Here is a 19,211-nt window from a genome sequence, read left to right as displayed (position 1 = left end):
GTAATGGTTTTCTTCTGGTCTATTTAATAAAGAACTGTTTTTGTTTTGATTTGCTAAACTCTGTATATTTGAGGGCAATTATCTTTAATGCTCTGTGAGCTTCATGGATCTTTATGTAGTTTTTGTGTACAGCACAGTTTGGGGAAATATTTAATTATTATGGTTTCAAATGTTGCTTTTTCTCTTCTTTTGACTTTCCCATTACTCATGCTCACACTTTCTGTGTTTGTACCAGATTGTTGGCTAGCCTATTATTTTTCTATGAGTCATTTTTTTTCTCCCTGCGTTTGTTGGGGCCTGGAAGTTTATATAGCCCAAAATCCATATGATGAAACCTCATCATCATTTAGGTAGTAGAGCTTTGGGATGGAGCTTAGTACACTTATAAAAGAGGCCCCAGAGAGCTGCCTGGCACTGTTCTGGTGTGAGAATACAAAAGATACCATTTATGAACCTGAAAGTAGGCATTCTCCAAACACTGAAGAGCTGGTGCTTTGATCTTGGACTGCCCAGCTTCCAAAACTGTAAAGTAAGAAATTTCTATTGAGCATAAGCTGCCCAGTCTCTGGTGTTTTTTATACAACCCTAGATGGACTAAAGCATGTTTTCAGTTACAGCATTTTACGTTCTTATATCCCCAGCCTCAGAGATTCTTTCCTCATCCACATCCACATCCAGTCTCTGCCAAAGGCCTTCTGCCTGTTGTAGTGCCTTTGATTACTAGTGTTTCTTATTCTTCCGTAGAGTTTCTAAGTCTGCTTATATTAGTCATCTGTTCTTCTGTGCTGCCTATTTTCACAAGCATCCTTGCCATCTCTAAGTCAGTTTTAATGCATCTTTGTGTTCTCAAACTGGTCTTTGAAATTATTATTTCATATAAATTTTTGTTAAAGATCAGATACTACTATTCTAGATACAATGAACTCTAGCAAATGGACCTTCGTTTGTGTAGAGGAGAAGAGGAAACACATTCTTCAGCTCTATGATTAAGTCTTCCCTCTTTGTTGAAACAGAATCGTATGTAGCCCTAGCTGTAGATCTCCAAGTTCTAATCTCCCTGCCTCCACCTCATGGGTTGTGGGATTATAAGAATGTGCCACAGTAGCAGGTTTCATGTGGCACTGGGGTCAAACCCAGGCTTCTTGAATGCTGGGTAAGCACTCTAGCATCTGAAGTGCACCCTAGCCCTAACTCTCAAGCTTTGATAATCCTGTGCCCATGGACACAGCAACTTCACTGGTGAATCTCACATTTGTTCCCAGCTTTAGCTGGAACAAGATGGCTAGAAAAGTCTAGCATAGTCCTTCTCAGCCTTCCTACTACTGTGATCCTTTAATAATACAGTTCCTTCTCGTGTTGTGGTGATCCCCAGAGATAAAATTATTTCATTGCTACTTTGTAACTCTTATCTTGCTACTGTTATGAATTATAATGTAAGTACCTGATACATAAGATATCTGATATGTGGCCCCCAGAGGGGTTATGACCTAAAGGGGAAAGTAATCACTTTGGGGGTTTTAATTCATAGGGTTGTCCATGCTGGGCCTCCAGTAATTCAATTTGTCTCTCTACCCTAGCACTGGTTCCCATGTAGGTCTCTGCTCCTGGCTTTCTGGTTCTCTAAGCTGGGATCTGTTGGATTCAGTGTCTCTATTTCTAGTTTAAGGAGTCATTTGCCTAGTAGCCTCAGTTCTCTGAAGATATTAAGAAATATTTCTAGGCCAGGCTTGGGGGCCGAGATAGCTCACTACATTTTCAAGGATGGCCAGTCTAGACTACACTGCAAGCTCCAGGCTAGTCAAGGCTACAGGCCAGCCTAGTATACATAGCAAGTTGCAGGCCAGCCCAGGCTATGAAGAGAGACCCTGTATCAAACAAACAAGCAAAAAAGTTATTTGTTTGTTTTCAGTTTGTTCAATTTCATACTCACTGTTAAGATGCAGTAGATATTTCTTCATATACAGCAAGAAGAAATGTTATCTTAGTTCATGCAGTTACTTTTTTCTATAGTGTTAGCGAATGTTCGTTTCTTTTAACAAAATGTCTGTGTATGTGGTTGTGTGATAAGGCAGTCAGTCCTATGTTTGGTCATTGCAGTGCTTTCATCACTTGCTCCGTCTCAAATCAAATAGATGCTACTTGCAAGTAGTTACATTTGGTGTGGAGAATATGAACCCCAATGAAGACATTTATGTATTGGAATCTTGTTTTATTGTTTTGGAAGCAAGCCTTTCTGCTTTTGTGTCCATCTATTTCTACCATGAACAACTAAAAATGGACCTCAAGTTTTTCGTCCAGCTGCTTTTTGTACACATTGATTTAAAGTACCAAGTTTTCATAGCCCTCAGATGTAACATGAAAACATCCAGACAGAAGGTTTACCATTTTCCATCTTCTGTTGACTTAGCCTTAGCATCCCAGGCAGAAGCTCTGAAGGAGGAAAATGATAGCCTCCGTTGGCAGCTGGACGCATACCGGAATGAGGTAGAACTGCTCAAACAGGAACAAGGCAAAGCCCACAGGGAGGATGATCCAAACAAGGAACAGCAGCTGAAACTTCTGCAGCAAGCCCTACAAGGGATGCAACAGGTACGGGCGCTTTGTTCTCCTGCGCTGTTTGGAAGAACAGCATTGGCCTTGTTTGCTCACAGGTGTGCTGAAGCAAAAAGATCAGAAATAACCTCAGGCTATAGGTATTGCTGGGGTGGGGTGTGTTTATGAAAAGTTTCAATTACTTGCATATGATAAAATACAGATCAGTAAGTATATATTTGGTTAAAACATCAAAGTATGGTCTTTTAGAAGAAATAACAAAGATTTCATTCTTGATTTTCATGGAAATGGAGACCACATAGTAAGTGCCAGTGTTTTAGGATTGTCACACCAGTTTAGCTTTATTTTGTTTTCACAGTTATGTATGTGACTTTACAAGCACATAATTCCAAGTATAAAAAATAAACTGTGGGGCTGGAGACATGACTCTATGGTTAAGAGCAGCTATGCTCTTACAGAGGATTAGAATTTGGTTCACAGTTGCCACGCTGAACAACTAACAAGCATCTATACCTCCAGCTTCATGAGCTCTGATAGTCTCTTTTGGCCTCCATGGGTAGTCACACACAAACCTACATAATAAAAATAAAATGAGTGCTAAAGTTGCATCTGAATAAAAAGAGAAATAATTAAATGCAATGGAAATTGAATAACGGGTGGTCAGTAAGTATCTCAAATGTGATGTGGCCATCACCACCGTGAGCCTCCAATTTAAAAGCTGTCAACACCTCCTTTCACTAGAGTGAAGGACTAGTGCTTCTAAGAAAGGGCATGATCCTATTCTGTCATCACAGTCTACCAACCATCTTCCTTACATTTTAAATAGTGCAATGCGTTTCAACTGTGCCTTGAAATTATCTTGGGCAAACTAATTGCTGCTTGGAACTTATAAATGGTGAACAGGGAGTCTCTGGCACTAGCAGCCCTGTGTTCTTACTGCTGCTACCATTGTCTTCCTTGGTGACAAGCAATAGCAATGCTAATTCTCCCTTTCCATTAGCAAACTGTGTGAAAATGCTTACCTTCCTTTGCTTGTCACCACAGTTTAATTAGAATACATAAATTATATCAGAGCTCTTTCTACCAAAAAAGTGCCCCTGTAGCTAGCCTTCAAGAGGCTTGGACAACATACATGGTACCTTGGTTTTAGCTGATGATCTTTTGCAAGTCTGAAAATAAGACTTAGGAAACACCTTTATCATTGTTTCTCTCTTCTTCCTGGGTTGCTTTTGAAAGCATATGAGTTGTGCCACTTCCGTACATAGATCTCAGACTCCTAAAAATTAACTTCATTCACTTTGATCTTTTTCCCCCCTTGGGAAAACAGTACTATAAAGAATGAGCAACATTTTCCCATTTTATCTCAAAAGATGTTTAATAGACATGCATTAAGACAAAAGAATGTCAGAGATACCTGGCCTGGTTTTAAATCTAATTGTACTACTTCTTATCTGAATTAATGCATGTATGTGCTAATATACTTAGCACAGTGCTTAGAAATAAAAGGAAACTCAATAAATACTATTTGTTGCCCTTACTGATAACAAATTCAGTTCCTTGCCTTCTGATATGGAAACTAACATATGTGAAATTTGGATTCATAGCTATCTTCTTTACACAAACCAAACTTGGTATGGCAGACAACTTTACAAAAAAATGTTTTTCAACATTAAGTTCATGTCTCCTCAACAATCAAGATAGTTTGTATAGTATTGGCTGCATAGCTGGGACAGAAAAGAAGTTGTGTTTGTGGGTTTCTCTGGTCCTTTATAAAATATAAACAAATTCAGAAGAAATACAAAAGAACCAGATTTTTAAAGAGGGAAAAGTATCTTGATTTTCCCAAGACACTTTTTCTCTGTGTGGAAAAAGGCGCTATTGTAGAGGGGGAAGTGACCCTAGTCCACTTGATAGTTAACCTCAGCTAAAGACTGTGTGTGAAGTGTAAGCCTAAATGAATAATGCTATGAACTGTGATCTTTCGTGAAGCATCTGCTCAAAGTCCAAGAAGAATACAAAAAGAAAGAAGCTGAACTTGACAGAATCAAAGACGACAAGTTACAGGTGGAAAAACTGTTGGAAAATTTTCATGAAAAGGTACAAGTCCTCTGTCAATCTTTTCTTTTCATCCCTTCCCTGCTTCCCCTCTCAGTGATAGTTAAAAGGCCCTAGAAGTTTTTGCAACAGAAGTCAATGTGAACTACTGACAGTTGGGAATTAAAGTCCATCTCTAGGCCAGGCAGAGTGGTGCACATCAAAAATCCCAGCACTTAGGAGGCAGAGGCAGTCAGATCTCTGTGAGTTCAGAAATCCCTTTTTGAGAAACCTTGTCTCAAAACAAAACAAAAAAGCCTACCTCTGTGGCAATTCTTGAATCAAGAGCTCTGAGTCTAAGTACGAGATTGGTAGCATTGCTTTTTTTTTTTTTTTACTAGATGTTTTCTTTATTTACAATATCTTTTTTCCCAGGTTCCACTCAAAATAAATAAATAAATAAATAAATAAAATTTAAAAAAACCAAAAGCTAAAACAATCCCCTGTTCCCTCCCCACTCCCCCTGCTCAGCATCCAGCCCCCTCCTGCTTACTGGCCCTGGCATTCCCCTACACTGGGGCATAGAACCTTCCCAGGACCAAGGTCCTCTCCTCCCATTGATGACCGACTTGGCCATCCTCTGCCATACATATGGTGCTGGAGCCATGAATCCCCCCCATGTGTACTCTTTGGTTGGAGTTTAGTCTTCATTGCTTCATCTCCTCACACCAATAACCACATTGCAAGCCCATGTGTTCTGGTTTGCTCCCTACTGTTATGATAAACACTGTGCCCAAAAGTAACTTGGAGAAGGGTTTATCTTCCTTTGCAGCTTACAATCCATCTACGCAGGAAATCAAGATAGGAACCTACAACAGAGACCATAGAGAAATGTTACTTACTGGTTTGCTCCTCATAGCTCACTCGGTTTGCTTTTTATACAACACCAAGACCATCTGCTCAAAGGTGGCCCCACCCACAGTGGGTTGGGCCTCTCCCATCAATCATTAATCAGGAAAAGGTGCCCTACAGATTTTCCTACAGGGCAATCTGATAGAGTCCATTCCTTCCCTGAAGTTCTACCATCCCAGATGAGCACACCTTTAACTGAACATTTCATTAAAGCAGAAATGCAGGTAGAACACTGAGAGTTCTTCACACCCACTCTATCAGGTCAGAGTAACAGCCAATACCAACCAAGTCAGGCATGGTGATGCACACCTGAATCCCAAAGCTTAGGAAATTGAGACAGGAGAATCACGACTTCAATGTCACCCTCAGCTATGTAGCAAGTTAGGAGTCAGCCTGGGGTACACAAGACCCTGTCTCAAACAAACAAATAGCCAACACCAAAGTGAGGGAACCTTGTGGAGAAGCAAGGAGACATGGTTTTCTAAAGCCAGATGGTAGTAACAAAGAAGGGAAGGTGAAACTTAATGAAGGGAAGGTGAAACTTAATGAAGGGAAGGTGAAACTTAATGAAGGGAAGGTGGAACTTAATGAAGGGAGAGCCTGCTGCAAAAAGAACACAGTGAAAACACCTGGGCCAGTCTCTTTTGCTTTTGAATGGGTCTGTGGCTCACAACCGAGGTGTGTCTTTTTGATGTGTAAAATCTCCTGCTCTCTCAGTCATACCTCTCCAGTCTCACAGGCCTGAATATTCAGCTGAAGTTATACTCTGGGGCAAAAAAATAAAATAAAATAAAATAAAATAATGACTCATTAACCAGAACTTCCTGCTGTGTGAAGAGGTAATGTAGGAGCTTGAAGCAAGAGTTCAACATCAGCAATGGTACAGTTCTGCAAGAGCTGCTGTTGATCTTCCTTGCTCAGCTCAGAGAGACAGAACATATGCAGGCCCTGAGTGTATTTACCAGCATGGGGATGTGCCCCAGAGAGCCATTAGGAACTGGCAACCTTGGTGTAGTTGAAACAAATGATTGAAAATGTTTTCTTTCAGAGGCCATTTGCAATATGCTTTTAATTCTTCCACATCATAAAATCAACTCACTTTCCACTTTGGTGGGTGCTATTAAAGAAACGAGCACAATCCCAGAGAAATTCATTTATCAAGCATTTAATTGAAAAATGCCAAACCTACTATACTATCAGGACTTTCCTCATGCTATCAGAGTTTCTAAATTGTCTCAGAGCTGCAACATAGCTGTTTCTCTTCCTGAATACAGTACACCATGTCTCCAGAAGATCCTAGCTAGACCAGGGGCCACTCTGCTGAGAGCACGCTTCCCACCACTCTTTAGATTGCCATGACAATTGACTTCAGTGCATTTGTAGTACAGGCTGCTTTCCACTTTGGGAAGAATTTTGTTTAAAGAAACAACAGGTCAAATGGCACAGAAGAAACGTGTCATAATGTGCACAATGACAAGTGTTTCTCATCTGAGAGGGAATATGCCACAGAATGACAGCTAAGGAGGACCAGAGGGCCATTTGATGATCAGAAAACCGTGTGAGTCAGACATTTCTCTGTTATTTCAAGCAAAGCTTCTTTTTAGAAGAATTCATGACAGATCATTACAAACTGATTGTCTCCACGAAGCTGATTTGTGACCAAATATTTCAACCTGACACAATTAGGTCAGGAAGCAAGACGCCGTGGCTATCACATTAGACTACAAAAATAAGTTCGCATGGAAAGGCAAGCAGTAAGGTTTGGTTTGCTTGGTTTTGCTTTTGTTTGGGTTTCTTGACAGTAAGCCACCACATGACCTGTTGGTAGTGTTTTGCAGTATGACAGTGTCACGTATGTCTGTCTTGCTGATGGAAAGAACTACCTCCTTGAACGTGCTAGTGAAGTTCAAGGAAGTACACATCTAATATTGCTTCTAATTTGCTTAACGCCAGCCATGATGAATTGGAAATTGGGTTCAGTTGAGTCACAGTTCCATCCTAGATGAATAAGACTTCTCAGAATATCTGGACATCTTAAATCAAACTCAACTTGTTAAATGCCCACACTTAAGAAATGCCTTACTGGATCATTTAAGATTGTAAGGGAGTTAAAGCAGATATGCAAAGCCCCTGCCTTAGAAATGAGCCAGTGCTTTAAATCAGATGTGCCAGAAAACAGCATGTCTTTTGGCATAGACCATTCACTTCATTCCAAGCTTGTATCTAAGAAGCTTTGAAGACAAGAACACAGCCGTGCGCCCTACCCCAGGCCTTGTGGGAGGGAAGCAGTAACAGAGCATCAGAATCCAGCATGACCTGCCCACTCCTGCTGAGCACTCCCCAACACATTCTTTTAAAAGAAAATACTAAAGCAGTGAGACTGATGCAGGAATTTCTTTTATTCATTCCTCTGAAAGCTCTTACTTCATCTACACAATGCAGAAAGGTGTTTTTCCCTGCACCTAAAACAGAAAGATCCACAAACTGTCCCTGCCGGGCATAAAATTCACCTGAGTATCTTATAAAACCAAACTGCTACACTCACACACACACACACACACACACAAAAAGCCTCCACAACAAAGATGGCAACCAACAGACAGTTGATATCTTTATTCATGGTCCGAAGTATTTTAACTGATCTTTAACTTAACTAACTTAACAGAGAAGAGACATGAGAAACAGAGTCTCTAGCCTAGAGATAAATGTTCTAATTTCTAGTTCAAAAGCCAGCGTTGATACCTGAGTAGACTGGCTGTAGCACACATTCTCCACTCAGATGTGGGACTTCCCATAAGCAGAATGTGGATCTAATGTTGAGAGAGACAGAGGGGTAGGGAGGAAGATGAGAATATGAATCAACATATTCATTCATTCATATGAATAAATGCAACCTGAGATGAAACGTTAACTCTCCCATTTCCATTATCCAACAATGCGAATATAGCAAACCTACCCGATTTATCTTTGCTTTGCTTTCCTCATCTGTATGATGGAGATGATATGTGTTTAGCAATACCTAAAGTGGTGTTGAGTCTGCTTCCCACGATTACTTATATAAAGCCTAAGAAAGATAAAGCCAGAGAAACATAACTGGTTAAGATAAATGCCTACATCCTTGTGCATTTTGACACCATATAAAGATGCTTTGGCTCAGATGGTAATAGTACTTCCTTCCAGCCCTGAAAGCATAAGTCTAGTTCTCAGGAACCACATGGTAGTAGGAGAGAACCAATACAGAAAGCTGTCCTTTGAATTCCACAAGTATAACTTGGCACATGCGCGCGCGCGCACACACACACACACACACACATGCACACACCAAATAAATGATTTTAAAGGGTGCTTTGGATTATCTGTGGTGTTTTTAGAATTTGTATTTTCAGCAATCCCAACTGGACTATGTTGTTTTAGTGGTACTGTGTGAATTTTGTGGACCTATTGCTGGGTACAGAAAAGTACACCTGTCGTTCCTAAACAACATACTTATAGAACTCACCTCTCATCTTTTAATCAAAGTTATCTGTTGTACAATTAGTTGAAACCAACTCTTTGGCCAAATAGCGTGAACTGACCCAGGAAGCATTTTATTCCAGCAGGAGAACTGTGGTTCTATACTGTGTGCATCAAGCCAAGAAAGTGAGCAACCTCTTGAGAAGACCGTAATCGGCAATCCTGTCAAGTCTGAACGTGAGGCACTGCTAGTGGGTAAGAAAACCGATACACACACACAAAACCCATAAGGTACAGAAAGTGTCTGGCAAGCATGTATGAAGTATGACATTACAAGAGTTTTAAATGTGAGAGAGAAAGATCAAGGAGAATTTTTCTATTAAAAATTCTAATAGCTCCAAACCACTTCTGGCTCCTTGTAGCCACTGTCATCCCAAGTCTGCTGTAGTTAGCATTATACTAAGAGTAGGTCAAGTACAGAAGCACAATGTGTGCTTTTAATGTCTCTATAAGGAGAGAAGGATCCTTGCCCATTCATTCAGAGGGCTAGTCCAGGCACTGATGAACAAGGCTTTCTCAGATGAGCCTCAGTAGGGAGTGTCTGCTTTCTGATACCAGATGAAGGGGTATTTGTCTCTTCTTCACAGCACAACACATGTTCTTTGCAATTCAACTTTTTCAAGTGTCCAACACCAAGTAGGTATCTGACAGCTTTATTCAGTTTCACTCTGATAGCAGCTGTAGTTACTTTCCACAGGTTTAAAGATTCAGTCTCTTGTTGGTGGCTCAGTCTCTGAGAGCCCCAAGGGTCCAGGTTAGTTGACTCTGTTGGTCTTCCTGCGGAGTTCCTATCTCCTTTGGCCTCACCCTCATATGTAGCAGATATTCAGCATGGTCATCATGTGGGTCTCAACCAAATGGAGCAGGATCTGTTCCCAAGGCTATTGTCTGTCCATGGGATATATTCTTCTAGCTGGACTACCTTGACTGGCCTCAGTGAGAAAGGATGCACCTAGCCCCACAGAGACTTGAAGTACCAGTGTAGGGTGAAACCCAGGGAAGCTCTCACCTGCTCAAAGAAGAAGTGGAGGGGACATGGGAGAAGGATTGTGGGAGGGGGTGACCAGGATTAATTAATTAGTCACCCCCCTAATTAATTTAGGGGGTGACTAAATTAATTAATTAAAAATTCAGTTTCACAAATCAGCCCTCACTTTAGATACCAGACTCATACATCAGATCCCCAAATGGTTGGTCAACATTTCTTTACGGAAAAAAAAAGCTTATTTGGGTAGACAGTGTTAGAGTTTCAGTCCATGTTTGGTTAGCACAATTGGTACTTTGGGGCTACACCAAGGCACCACATCAGAATGGCAACATGTGGCAGCATCATTTACCTCATGACTAGGATAAATGACAGACAAAAGAGAGGGGGGCTACTAACCTACTGTGTTTTCAAGAAGCATGCTTTCAAGCCTGCCCTTTAGGCCTCAGATCTTAAAAGTTCTACTACCTCCACATAATGCTACAGGATGGGGGACTTATGCTTTATCAAATGAACTTTTGGGTATCACTCCACATGCACACTATTACAGTAAGCCACCCACACTCTGTCCTGTCTTGCTACAAAATCGGGAAATTCCCAGTACCCCACACACCAGGTTCTCTAACTTGTTAGCACAATTCCCAGAACTCCAAGAAGTATTTAACTCCTGCCAGAATATTGTAGAGCAGCAGTTCTCAACCTTTCAGGGCTCAAAAAACCCTTTTAAGGGTCTCATCTAAGACCATCTGAAAATACATGTATTTACATAAGATTCATAACAGCAAAATTATAGTTATGAAGTGTCAAGAAAGTAATGTCATTGTTGGGGGTCAGCTCAACATGAGCAACAATGTTAAAGGGTCACAGTGTTAGGGGAGAACCCTGCTGTAGAGGATGAAATGCAGGACTGGAGAGATGGGAGAGACACAGAGGGCAAGAAAGTAAGAAAGGAGTCGAGCCTCTATACCATGTGTGGGCTTGCTATGTTCCCTTCCCAGGGTGTTTAGGTGTTCACCAACTGGAAATCTCTCTGAATGCCATCATGTCTTTATGGAGGTTTCATTATGTCAGTGTGGTTTAAAGGTAAAGAACCTAAAAGCTCCATGCTCCTAATCACGTCTTAGTCTTACTCTTGTGTTGGCCAATCCGTACCCTGAAGCTAGCAAAGGGCTCTCAGCCCCCACTCACCATCTACTAGGCTAGTAGACTATGCCTGTAATCCCAGCTCTCAGAAGACAGAATCAGTAGAACTGTAAATTCAAGGCCTGTCTGGACTACATAGCAAGACTCTGATTCACATAACAAATTATATTGGGGCCAGCAAGGTGGCTCAACAGTTACAGGAACTTTCTGCCAAGCTATACCACCTGAATTTAAACCCAGCAATTGACATGATAAAGAGAACTGACTCTTGCAAGTTGTCTATGACCTCCTGATATACTATGGCTCAGCTCACACATGTGCAAAAAATGAGAAATGATAGACAGATAGATGATAGATAGATAGATAGATAGATAGATAGATAGATAGATAGATAGATAGATAGAGAGAGATGTCATTCAATGTTTTAAAATTATAATCTATGCAAAAATCTAAATCTAAAAGGTTTTAGGATCTGTGTACCAAGAACTGGGACAAAGATTTTATTTTGTCATTACATCACATTGACAAATGACTCAGGAAACTGTCAATAACTTGTTAGACACTTGTATGCTCTAATACTATAAATGCTAGAATTTTTCTCACTTTCTAAAATATTCAAAATTGTCTAACTAAAGAATTGGGCTACCATAGCTTCCAATCTTAATGCCACTAATGCTAAGATTCAGTTCTTCCATGTGCAAACTGGACAAGCTATTACTTGTATTACAAGTATTAACGTGGCAATTCTCCCATGCAGGACTACAGTCAGCCCTCAGTACACTTACAGTACTAGTCACAAATACTTGTTGGCTTTATGTTCCATTTGGGAGCTAATGGGAAATTGAGGTTCAGATTATTTGGTCCTTTAACAAGGATCGGTTAGTCCAAGCTTCCTTCTAGGAAGCTGAAGCACAAGGTAACTCTATCCCACTCTCCAAAGCCCTCCATGCTGACTGGCTTCTGTGTATTTGGGAGGGATATCTGTCTTCTTGGGGAGTGGGTATTATACTCAGATATAACACTCTGATATGTTCATAAGATGCACAGGGGGATCTGCCATTGAGACTTCTAAAAATAAAAACCCAACAACATTTTTCTACTCAAAAGTTTTTAATACATTGTCATGGTGACAGAATTATTGGGAAGAGAGGGAAGTCTCTACCAATGGATAGCCCTAGACAATAAAATAGATCCTTCAAGGACTAGCTCTTGTTTTGCTCTTTAAAGACCTTAGTCTTTAGCTGGTGGAGAAATCTCCTTTTTAGAATAAGTTCTTTGAATGTGAACTCACAAAAACTGATTAGTGTTTTTAAACCTCTGAACTTATTTCTTACCATTTGATACTTTTCCTTAGCCATGACATTTAGACTTTCTTTGAATGTGGACTTTTTTCTTCAGAACTGAAGTTTTTCAACTCAAATCAGAGCTTAGAAATTCAATTTACTTGGTCATTTAAGAATAAAGTAATGATAAAAGTAATAGTATCCCTTTTGAATGGATTTTGTGACTCACCCTCCATTCCTCCTAGGTTCTCCCAGCCCACCCTTTGCCATCTAATATTTGGAAGGTTTTCATAAAAAATAATTGAATTTCAAGCTATCATTGCAGCTTGTGCTGTTCTTTGTCCACTTATATTTCCTGGTAGGTTTTGAGAAGCTCAATTCTAGAAGATCCGATTTAAAAGATATATAAATTCACAAGCATTTAAAAAGGAAACTGTACAATTCTTGAACATTTTTCTATTTGTTGCCAGTTAAGTATCAGAACAATTAATGTGACATTCATAAGAATCAAGACAGTGGTTGCAGCTGAGCCCAGAATTAGACTGAGTGGTAATCTCCCAGGCATTCCTGAAAGCTAGAAACTGCTCGAAGAACTCTGATCTAGGAACACATTTGGGGCTCTCAAGACACAATGGCAGTGACTAGCCATGCTAGTGTGAAGGAAATTTTTGACTTTCCTGTATATATCAACTCACAAAATAAAGCCCAAATACAATGTAAGTGGGTCTCCACCTTCCTAATGCTGCAGCCCTTTACTACGGGGACCCCCCCACCATTACATTATTGTTGCTACTACATAATAAATGCAACTTTGCTACTGTTGTGAATCACAATGTAAATATATGATTGCAGAATATCTGATGTATGACCCCTATGAAAGGGTCATTTGCCTCCCCGTGTGGGTCACAACCCACAGGATGGATTTTCTGGCTCACCCTCGTTCTTTCTAGATTCTCCCAGCACTAGGTTAATAAGTATATGATGTGTGTTTCTCACAAGACATTCTTAATTCCTAAGAACATGAAGGCTAATTTAATGACTGCCAAAACACCCATCATAGTCGAAATTCATCTTAAGATTCTAGGATTCAAACTGTTGTCAGTGGTGACAAATGATGGGTGTGACCTCACATTCCAGCTTCACTCTGGGCGGCATAGCACAGTGAAAGACAATGAGTGGTAAGAGCCACAGAGTTCACATACCTGCTCTACTACTTGTCAGCTGACACTTATGTTTTGGTGTTCTCATCTGTGAAATGGGGTTTGATAGTGCCTATGCCCTGGGGTTCTCAGAAAGATTAAATGAATAAAATGTATGCAAACTTAAAATACTTATCAGTTTACAAATAGTGTGTATGTGTACATTTTGTCTATATGAGTTCACTCACACACTGTCAGTGGATCTCAAGGCATTGCATGCTGCCGTGTAACCTCTGGGGCATTGTCTCCACAGGGATCATCTCCACGTTCCTTCACGTCCACCCATTTGGAGCAAGCATCGAATATATCTGTTCCTACTTGAATCGTCTTGATAATAAGGTATGTGTGGAACTCAAATCGGTATGAGAGGATGAAGAGTCATTTCTGTATAGGTGCCCTTGCTCTCTTCAGCCATTAGCAGGCCATATTACTTGTGGCTCTAAGCAAGTGTCCCTTACATCCAGTCTCTGTGACTCAATATGTGACCTCTCCCTTAGAAATAGTATGACTGTTTGTCCTAGTTTGCCTAAATACTAAACAGTTTCCTGAGACTTGACATTTTTGGTAGTAAAACTAAGGCAATCCCATGAAAATTAGAACTAACTGGGTAGCCTACTTCTAAGATACATCTTAGAAGATTCTGGCTTACTTCCCTTGATTTCCAGGCAAGCTACCAAATACCCAGCAAATTAACCACTATTCCACTCTTATTCATTGAGCATTTGTCCCAGGCCTCTAGCTATCACAAACTCCCCCCCCCCCCACACACACACCATTACTACTGCTGCTATCTGCTACGAGAACAGTTGAAGAAGGTAAAAAAAAAAAAATGATGACAATCTGTGGGCCATTTATCTGCATGATATCTTCATGGGACGAACTCAGAGATCACATGAAGTAAGGGGAAGTGTTAATTGCCCTGAAAGTCAAAGGCTGCTTCATAGCAACAGGGGCAGACTCTTAATGCCTCCTCAGAACAGATGAGCTCATGCTATGTCTTTTCTTTTTTCAGAAACAACATTTAGCTATGCTTCCCTGTAGATTGTATCACTATTATTTCACCAAACCGGGCCTCCTAGGAAATACCATTTAGTGTGGATTCCTGACCTTATGTTGTCCAAGATGTTAAATCAGAGAACCCTTTGTCTTCTCAGTGAAGGCACTGGCCATTTGGGAAGCTGAAGGCAGTAAGCATATTCTAATTCTGTGCTACACTCTCCCCAGTGGCCTTTGGGTTAGTTCTCGCTTGCATTGCTTCCTTATTTCCCTCTAAGAAGTAATTCTATTCTGCAGCCATATACCCCACTGGGTGATTAAAGAAAAATGGAGCAGGGCAGTGGTGGCACATGCCTTTAATCCCAGCACTTGGGAGGCAGAGGCAGGAGGATTTCTGAGTTCGAGGCCAGCCTGGTCTACAGAGTGAGTTCCAGGACAGCCAGGGCTACACAGAGACACCCTGTCTCAAAAAAACAAGACAAACAAACAAACAAACAAAAAGATGGAATGGTAGTTTCCAGACCATGTAGTCAGTTACAGTTCAGGATATTGAATAATATGTCAGTAAAACATCTCAGGTCTCTTTTTTTAGTTTTAAAAATAATACACATTGTCATTGAATGCAAAGAAGATAGAACATAATGAAGAAAAGGTAAGGTAGCCTCACCCCAAGGATACCATTTTAGCCTGTAATTTCAGACTCTTTTTCCATATCTATACCACATCTATCAAAATGTATACAGTTCCGTCCACTATCTATTCCCAGGTTTTGAAATGGGAGTTCTACTCTTTCTAGGAATCTACAGTGTTCTTCTTTCATTCCAGTGGATCTTGTTCACCACAAGCATTGGGAGGAGGGTACAACGTCACTAGTTAGAGTCCAGCCCCCACCCACTCCCAGCAGCATCCTGACAGAATGATGTCAACACCTCCCAGTGAGGGCTTTAAAGGGAACCTAAATTCTGTGTGGAGTAACTCCGGGCTTCTTTAAGGGTTCCCCTGTTGGTCATCAGCATATGGGTGATTGGAAAAAAAAAGAAAGGACATATCGAAGTAGGAAGAATTACCATTTTCCTTTGTGGGCTGATGCATATGGAAGGAATTCTATTCCACTGACAGATGTTTCTGCCTCTGTCCCCTCCAAAAAGGCGTCGTAACTTCATTAGGCCTGGTACAGCATTCCCAACAAAGAACATGCTCAGTTGGCTACAAGCCCAAACTTCTCTATGAAACTGACGCCAGCTCTTTGCAAAAGCAACTCAGTGGACAGTGTCCAATAGTCCCATCATATGAACAATGGTGTCTTAAAATTACTCCAGCAACACACAAAAATACATAAGACCAGAAAGGAATTGCCCACTGTCCTCAGAGCACATAGCAGCACGTGGCCAGGGATGGACAACTATTGTTGATTGGATGATGTCCTCTCTGTCCCACAGATCAGCACCAGTGATGTGGAAGCTCTCATGAGCAGACTCCAGCATACCTTCAGACAAGAAATGACTGGAGTTGGAGCCAGTCTAGAGAAGAGATGGAAATTTTGTGGTTTTGAGGGCTTGAAGCTGACCTGAAGCTCTTTGCCTAAGAATTTGGGATTCTGAAAATAAATGTGTGCCAGACAAGCTTAGGATGTGATTTTTGTTCTCAGTGGTTTTCAAGTGAACATTGCTTTCAATTTGTCAGTTCATTCCTGAATATCTTTCAAATTAAAATAAGGATCCTAGAATAGCATCTCAAGCTACGGGTCCTAAAAAAGAAATTGCCTCAAACCTCAAGTGCTGTAATATCTTCCTATTTCTGGCAACTGGTTGGCTTTTCTCATAAGTAACAGTGAGTAATTCCTGAGACTTAAGTGTATTGGGAGTGTTTTCAGTGTCTGTACTACTGTTGTAGATCTTGTATTTTCTCAATGCTGTTAACTGCACTGTTTTGATGATTTGTATGTGCTTTGTGTTTCCAGATTTCTCTTCATGTGTTGCTACTGGTAAAAGGAGTAAGAGGGGTGCTAGGAATCCCCTATAACTGCCATTGTCTTTTTCATCCACAGTAAACACTAAATGACTAACTAATCCATCAGTGTCTTATACAAGGTGCTTCACCAGTTCACCTTTGAAATAAAAAAGCATGAACTGTGGCTTTTTGTAAAACTACTATGAACCAAAAGTTGGCAAACGTTCCAAAGTTATTTTCTCTAATAGATAGAAGATCTATTTCAGAATTTTAAAACAAGAAAACTAGATGGATTCATGGGAAGTCTCCAGTATGACTACCGTGTTTGTGCTTTTCAGAACTACTTGTAAATAGTCCGCTTTTAAAAGAGGGCATGTTTAGTTTTCTATGGATTAAAATGCAGTCAGGCGTGGGCACATGTGCACACACATTGGCAGAAGGGATTTGTTTTAATAGTCCTTCCCTCTGGCCTTCCTACCGTCTGTTGGTCCCTTTTTTTTCCTGCTGTTAATGTGTTGAATTGCAAACTGTGTACTGCTGTAAATACTATTTACTTCTGTGCTGGATGTTTGTAAAGAACTGATGTGAGTATTGAAAGTAAACAACTCACGAATAAATGATGGGCTGGGCTGTGAGGCTTCCTGCACATGTGTCAGCTCCACCCAGAATGCTGACTGATAGGGATTCCTCTGGTTCTCTCATACCCATATGTACATTGCAGTGGCCTCACCAAGTGTAAGTGGACTATTCAGGAAGTCCTGCTTGGTAGGAAAAGAAGAGAAAGGGTAGACTTGGGTGGAGGCTGGTCCCCGGAGGTATAGATGGTCTTTATTATTCTTTGTGGTGGTGATGGTGGTACTTCTAATTACACAAGCATGCCCTCCCTTGAGCTCCATTGAAGGTAAGATAATACACTGAACGAGTGTAGCCAGTAAGAGTATTTCCTGAAAATACTTTGCAAATGAGATGTGACCAGTGTTCAAAGATGTATTTTTAAAATATAAATGTTCCTTTTTATACCTCAGTTTTGTGTTCCGTTTTGAATGACTGGCTTCCTGTGTGATACTTAGATCATCTCAGATCTTCTCTTTGAGTTACCAACATGTTGGAAGAAGATGCCAAACTTGCTTGGCAACTAGAAATAGAGTTCCACAGGAGACCACTCATGCTGAAGGTTGGCTTGTCCCTTAGCACCCCATGGTGGCCCCAGCAGGAACCTGGAGTTATTTTTGTACTAGCTTCTTTGCTAGGATGTCTGTGTCATAAAGGCTGCTGCTCTGGAAAGCTTCCATTCTTTGGGCTCAGGGCCTCCTAAAATATTTTCTTTTTGACAGTATCTGTAAAATCGAGAGAAATTTCTCCATTCATCACTTATTTCTTGACTAAGTTAAATTTCAAGGCAACCACTACCATACATAAATACCTCGCTCATCTTAATCTTTCTCCCTCTCTTTTTTTCTTGTTTCTGTTCTTCTTTTCCTTTTTCTTGAGATGGGATCTTTCTCTGTAACTCAATCTGGCCTAGAACTTGCAGTCCCCCCATAGAAGCCTTCTAAGCTCTGAAATTACAGGCATGTACCATTAGCCAAACTGTTTCAGCTATGCAGTCCAGATTAGTTCAGGTGTAATTCTCTAGCATGCTTCTATACACTAGTTGTGACAGTAAACGTTCTGTCTCACATTGACCATTTGTTTAGTCCCATGCCAGACAACATGTTAGTGTGAAGTTATTTTTTTAGAGGTGGTTAAAATTTAAGTGAACAGTCTTTGAGTAGTGCAATTTCTCCACCAAAATGTCCTCATCAAATTCATTATAAACCTCAAGTGTTGGCTATGAAGTGCCCAAAGATGGACATCTGCTTCCATGCTGCATTCCTTTGGAGTTAAAAATGCCTTCCTTTGGAGTTAAAAATACAACATCAACTCTTGCCAGAAGTCCTTGCTTTGTTGGCCAGCATTACAAATAAAGGCCCCCACTTTCTTAAAATCTCATGTGTGTGTGTGTGTATGTGTGTACGCTCTTGAGCATACATATGATATCTGTCTACAATGCATTCTGTCCCATTGGTTGTCTTTTCTGGAAAATCCTGACAGATATAGTATTCTAGAGTTGTTAGAATACAGCTACAGTAAAGCATGGTAGCACCCGCTTGTAATCCCAGCACTTGAGAGACAGATGCAAGAGGATCAGGAATACAAGGCCATCCTCAGCTGTATACCAAGTTTGGTGCTAGCCTGGGCTACATGCTATTTTTACAATCCTGTTTATTCACCATTTGAGATCTATTAATGAAGCTATTTTTCTTTAAAATTTGTCAGTGCTATGTATGGTTTTGTGTTGTTCCCCCAAATTTTGGAATATTATCTTATTTTATGAGATACAGTAGTTAGATTTTTTCCAAATAATAATAAATTCAAGATTCCTTTTAGTTTTACAAATGGATGTTCCACTTCCCTCACTTGTCCTATGCCATCTGTAGTTATAATTTTTTAATATTACCAAGTTGTTTGATTCATCTGTACAAATGGAAAAAGTTATTTTCATAAAAATTGATATATCTTTGTTCAAGTTACATAGAATTTGAAAATTTCCTTGCCCTTAAATGTATGATTTGGATATAATTCATAATGAAATGAATTGTT

At 40.3% G+C, this 19,211-nt stretch overlaps 1 protein-coding gene across 6 annotated transcripts in view; it reads left to right on the top strand.

The window, feature by feature from the left end:
* Enox2 (ecto-NOX disulfide-thiol exchanger 2) overlaps positions 1-17,592 on the top strand; it is a 289,193-nt gene extending 271,601 nt beyond the window's left edge. For 5 of the 6 annotated variants that reach the window (XM_031357671.1, XM_031357605.1, XM_031357527.1 and 2 more), the window contains 5 exons: positions 2,408-2,589; positions 4,543-4,650; positions 9,096-9,207; positions 13,876-13,961; positions 16,058-17,592. In XM_031357671.1, the coding sequence (XP_031213531.1) occupies positions 2,408-2,589; positions 4,543-4,650; positions 9,096-9,207; positions 13,876-13,961; positions 16,058-16,189 (620 nt within the window). In that variant the 3' untranslated portion in view covers positions 16,190-17,592. The remainder of the gene's footprint in view (positions 1-2,407; positions 2,590-4,542; positions 4,651-9,095; positions 9,208-13,875; positions 13,962-16,057) is intronic. The other variant, XM_031357448.1, reaches the window with a different exon arrangement.
* Positions 17,593-19,211: the final 1,619 nt, after the last annotated feature.

This window comes from Mastomys coucha, chromosome X, assembly GCF_008632895.1.
Source record: "Mastomys coucha isolate ucsf_1 chromosome X, UCSF_Mcou_1, whole genome shotgun sequence".
Taxonomy (NCBI): Eukaryota; Metazoa; Chordata; class Mammalia; order Rodentia; family Muridae; genus Mastomys; species Mastomys coucha.
Note: the sequence above shows the minus strand (reverse complement) of the source record. Positions and strands in the feature narration are given on the sequence as shown.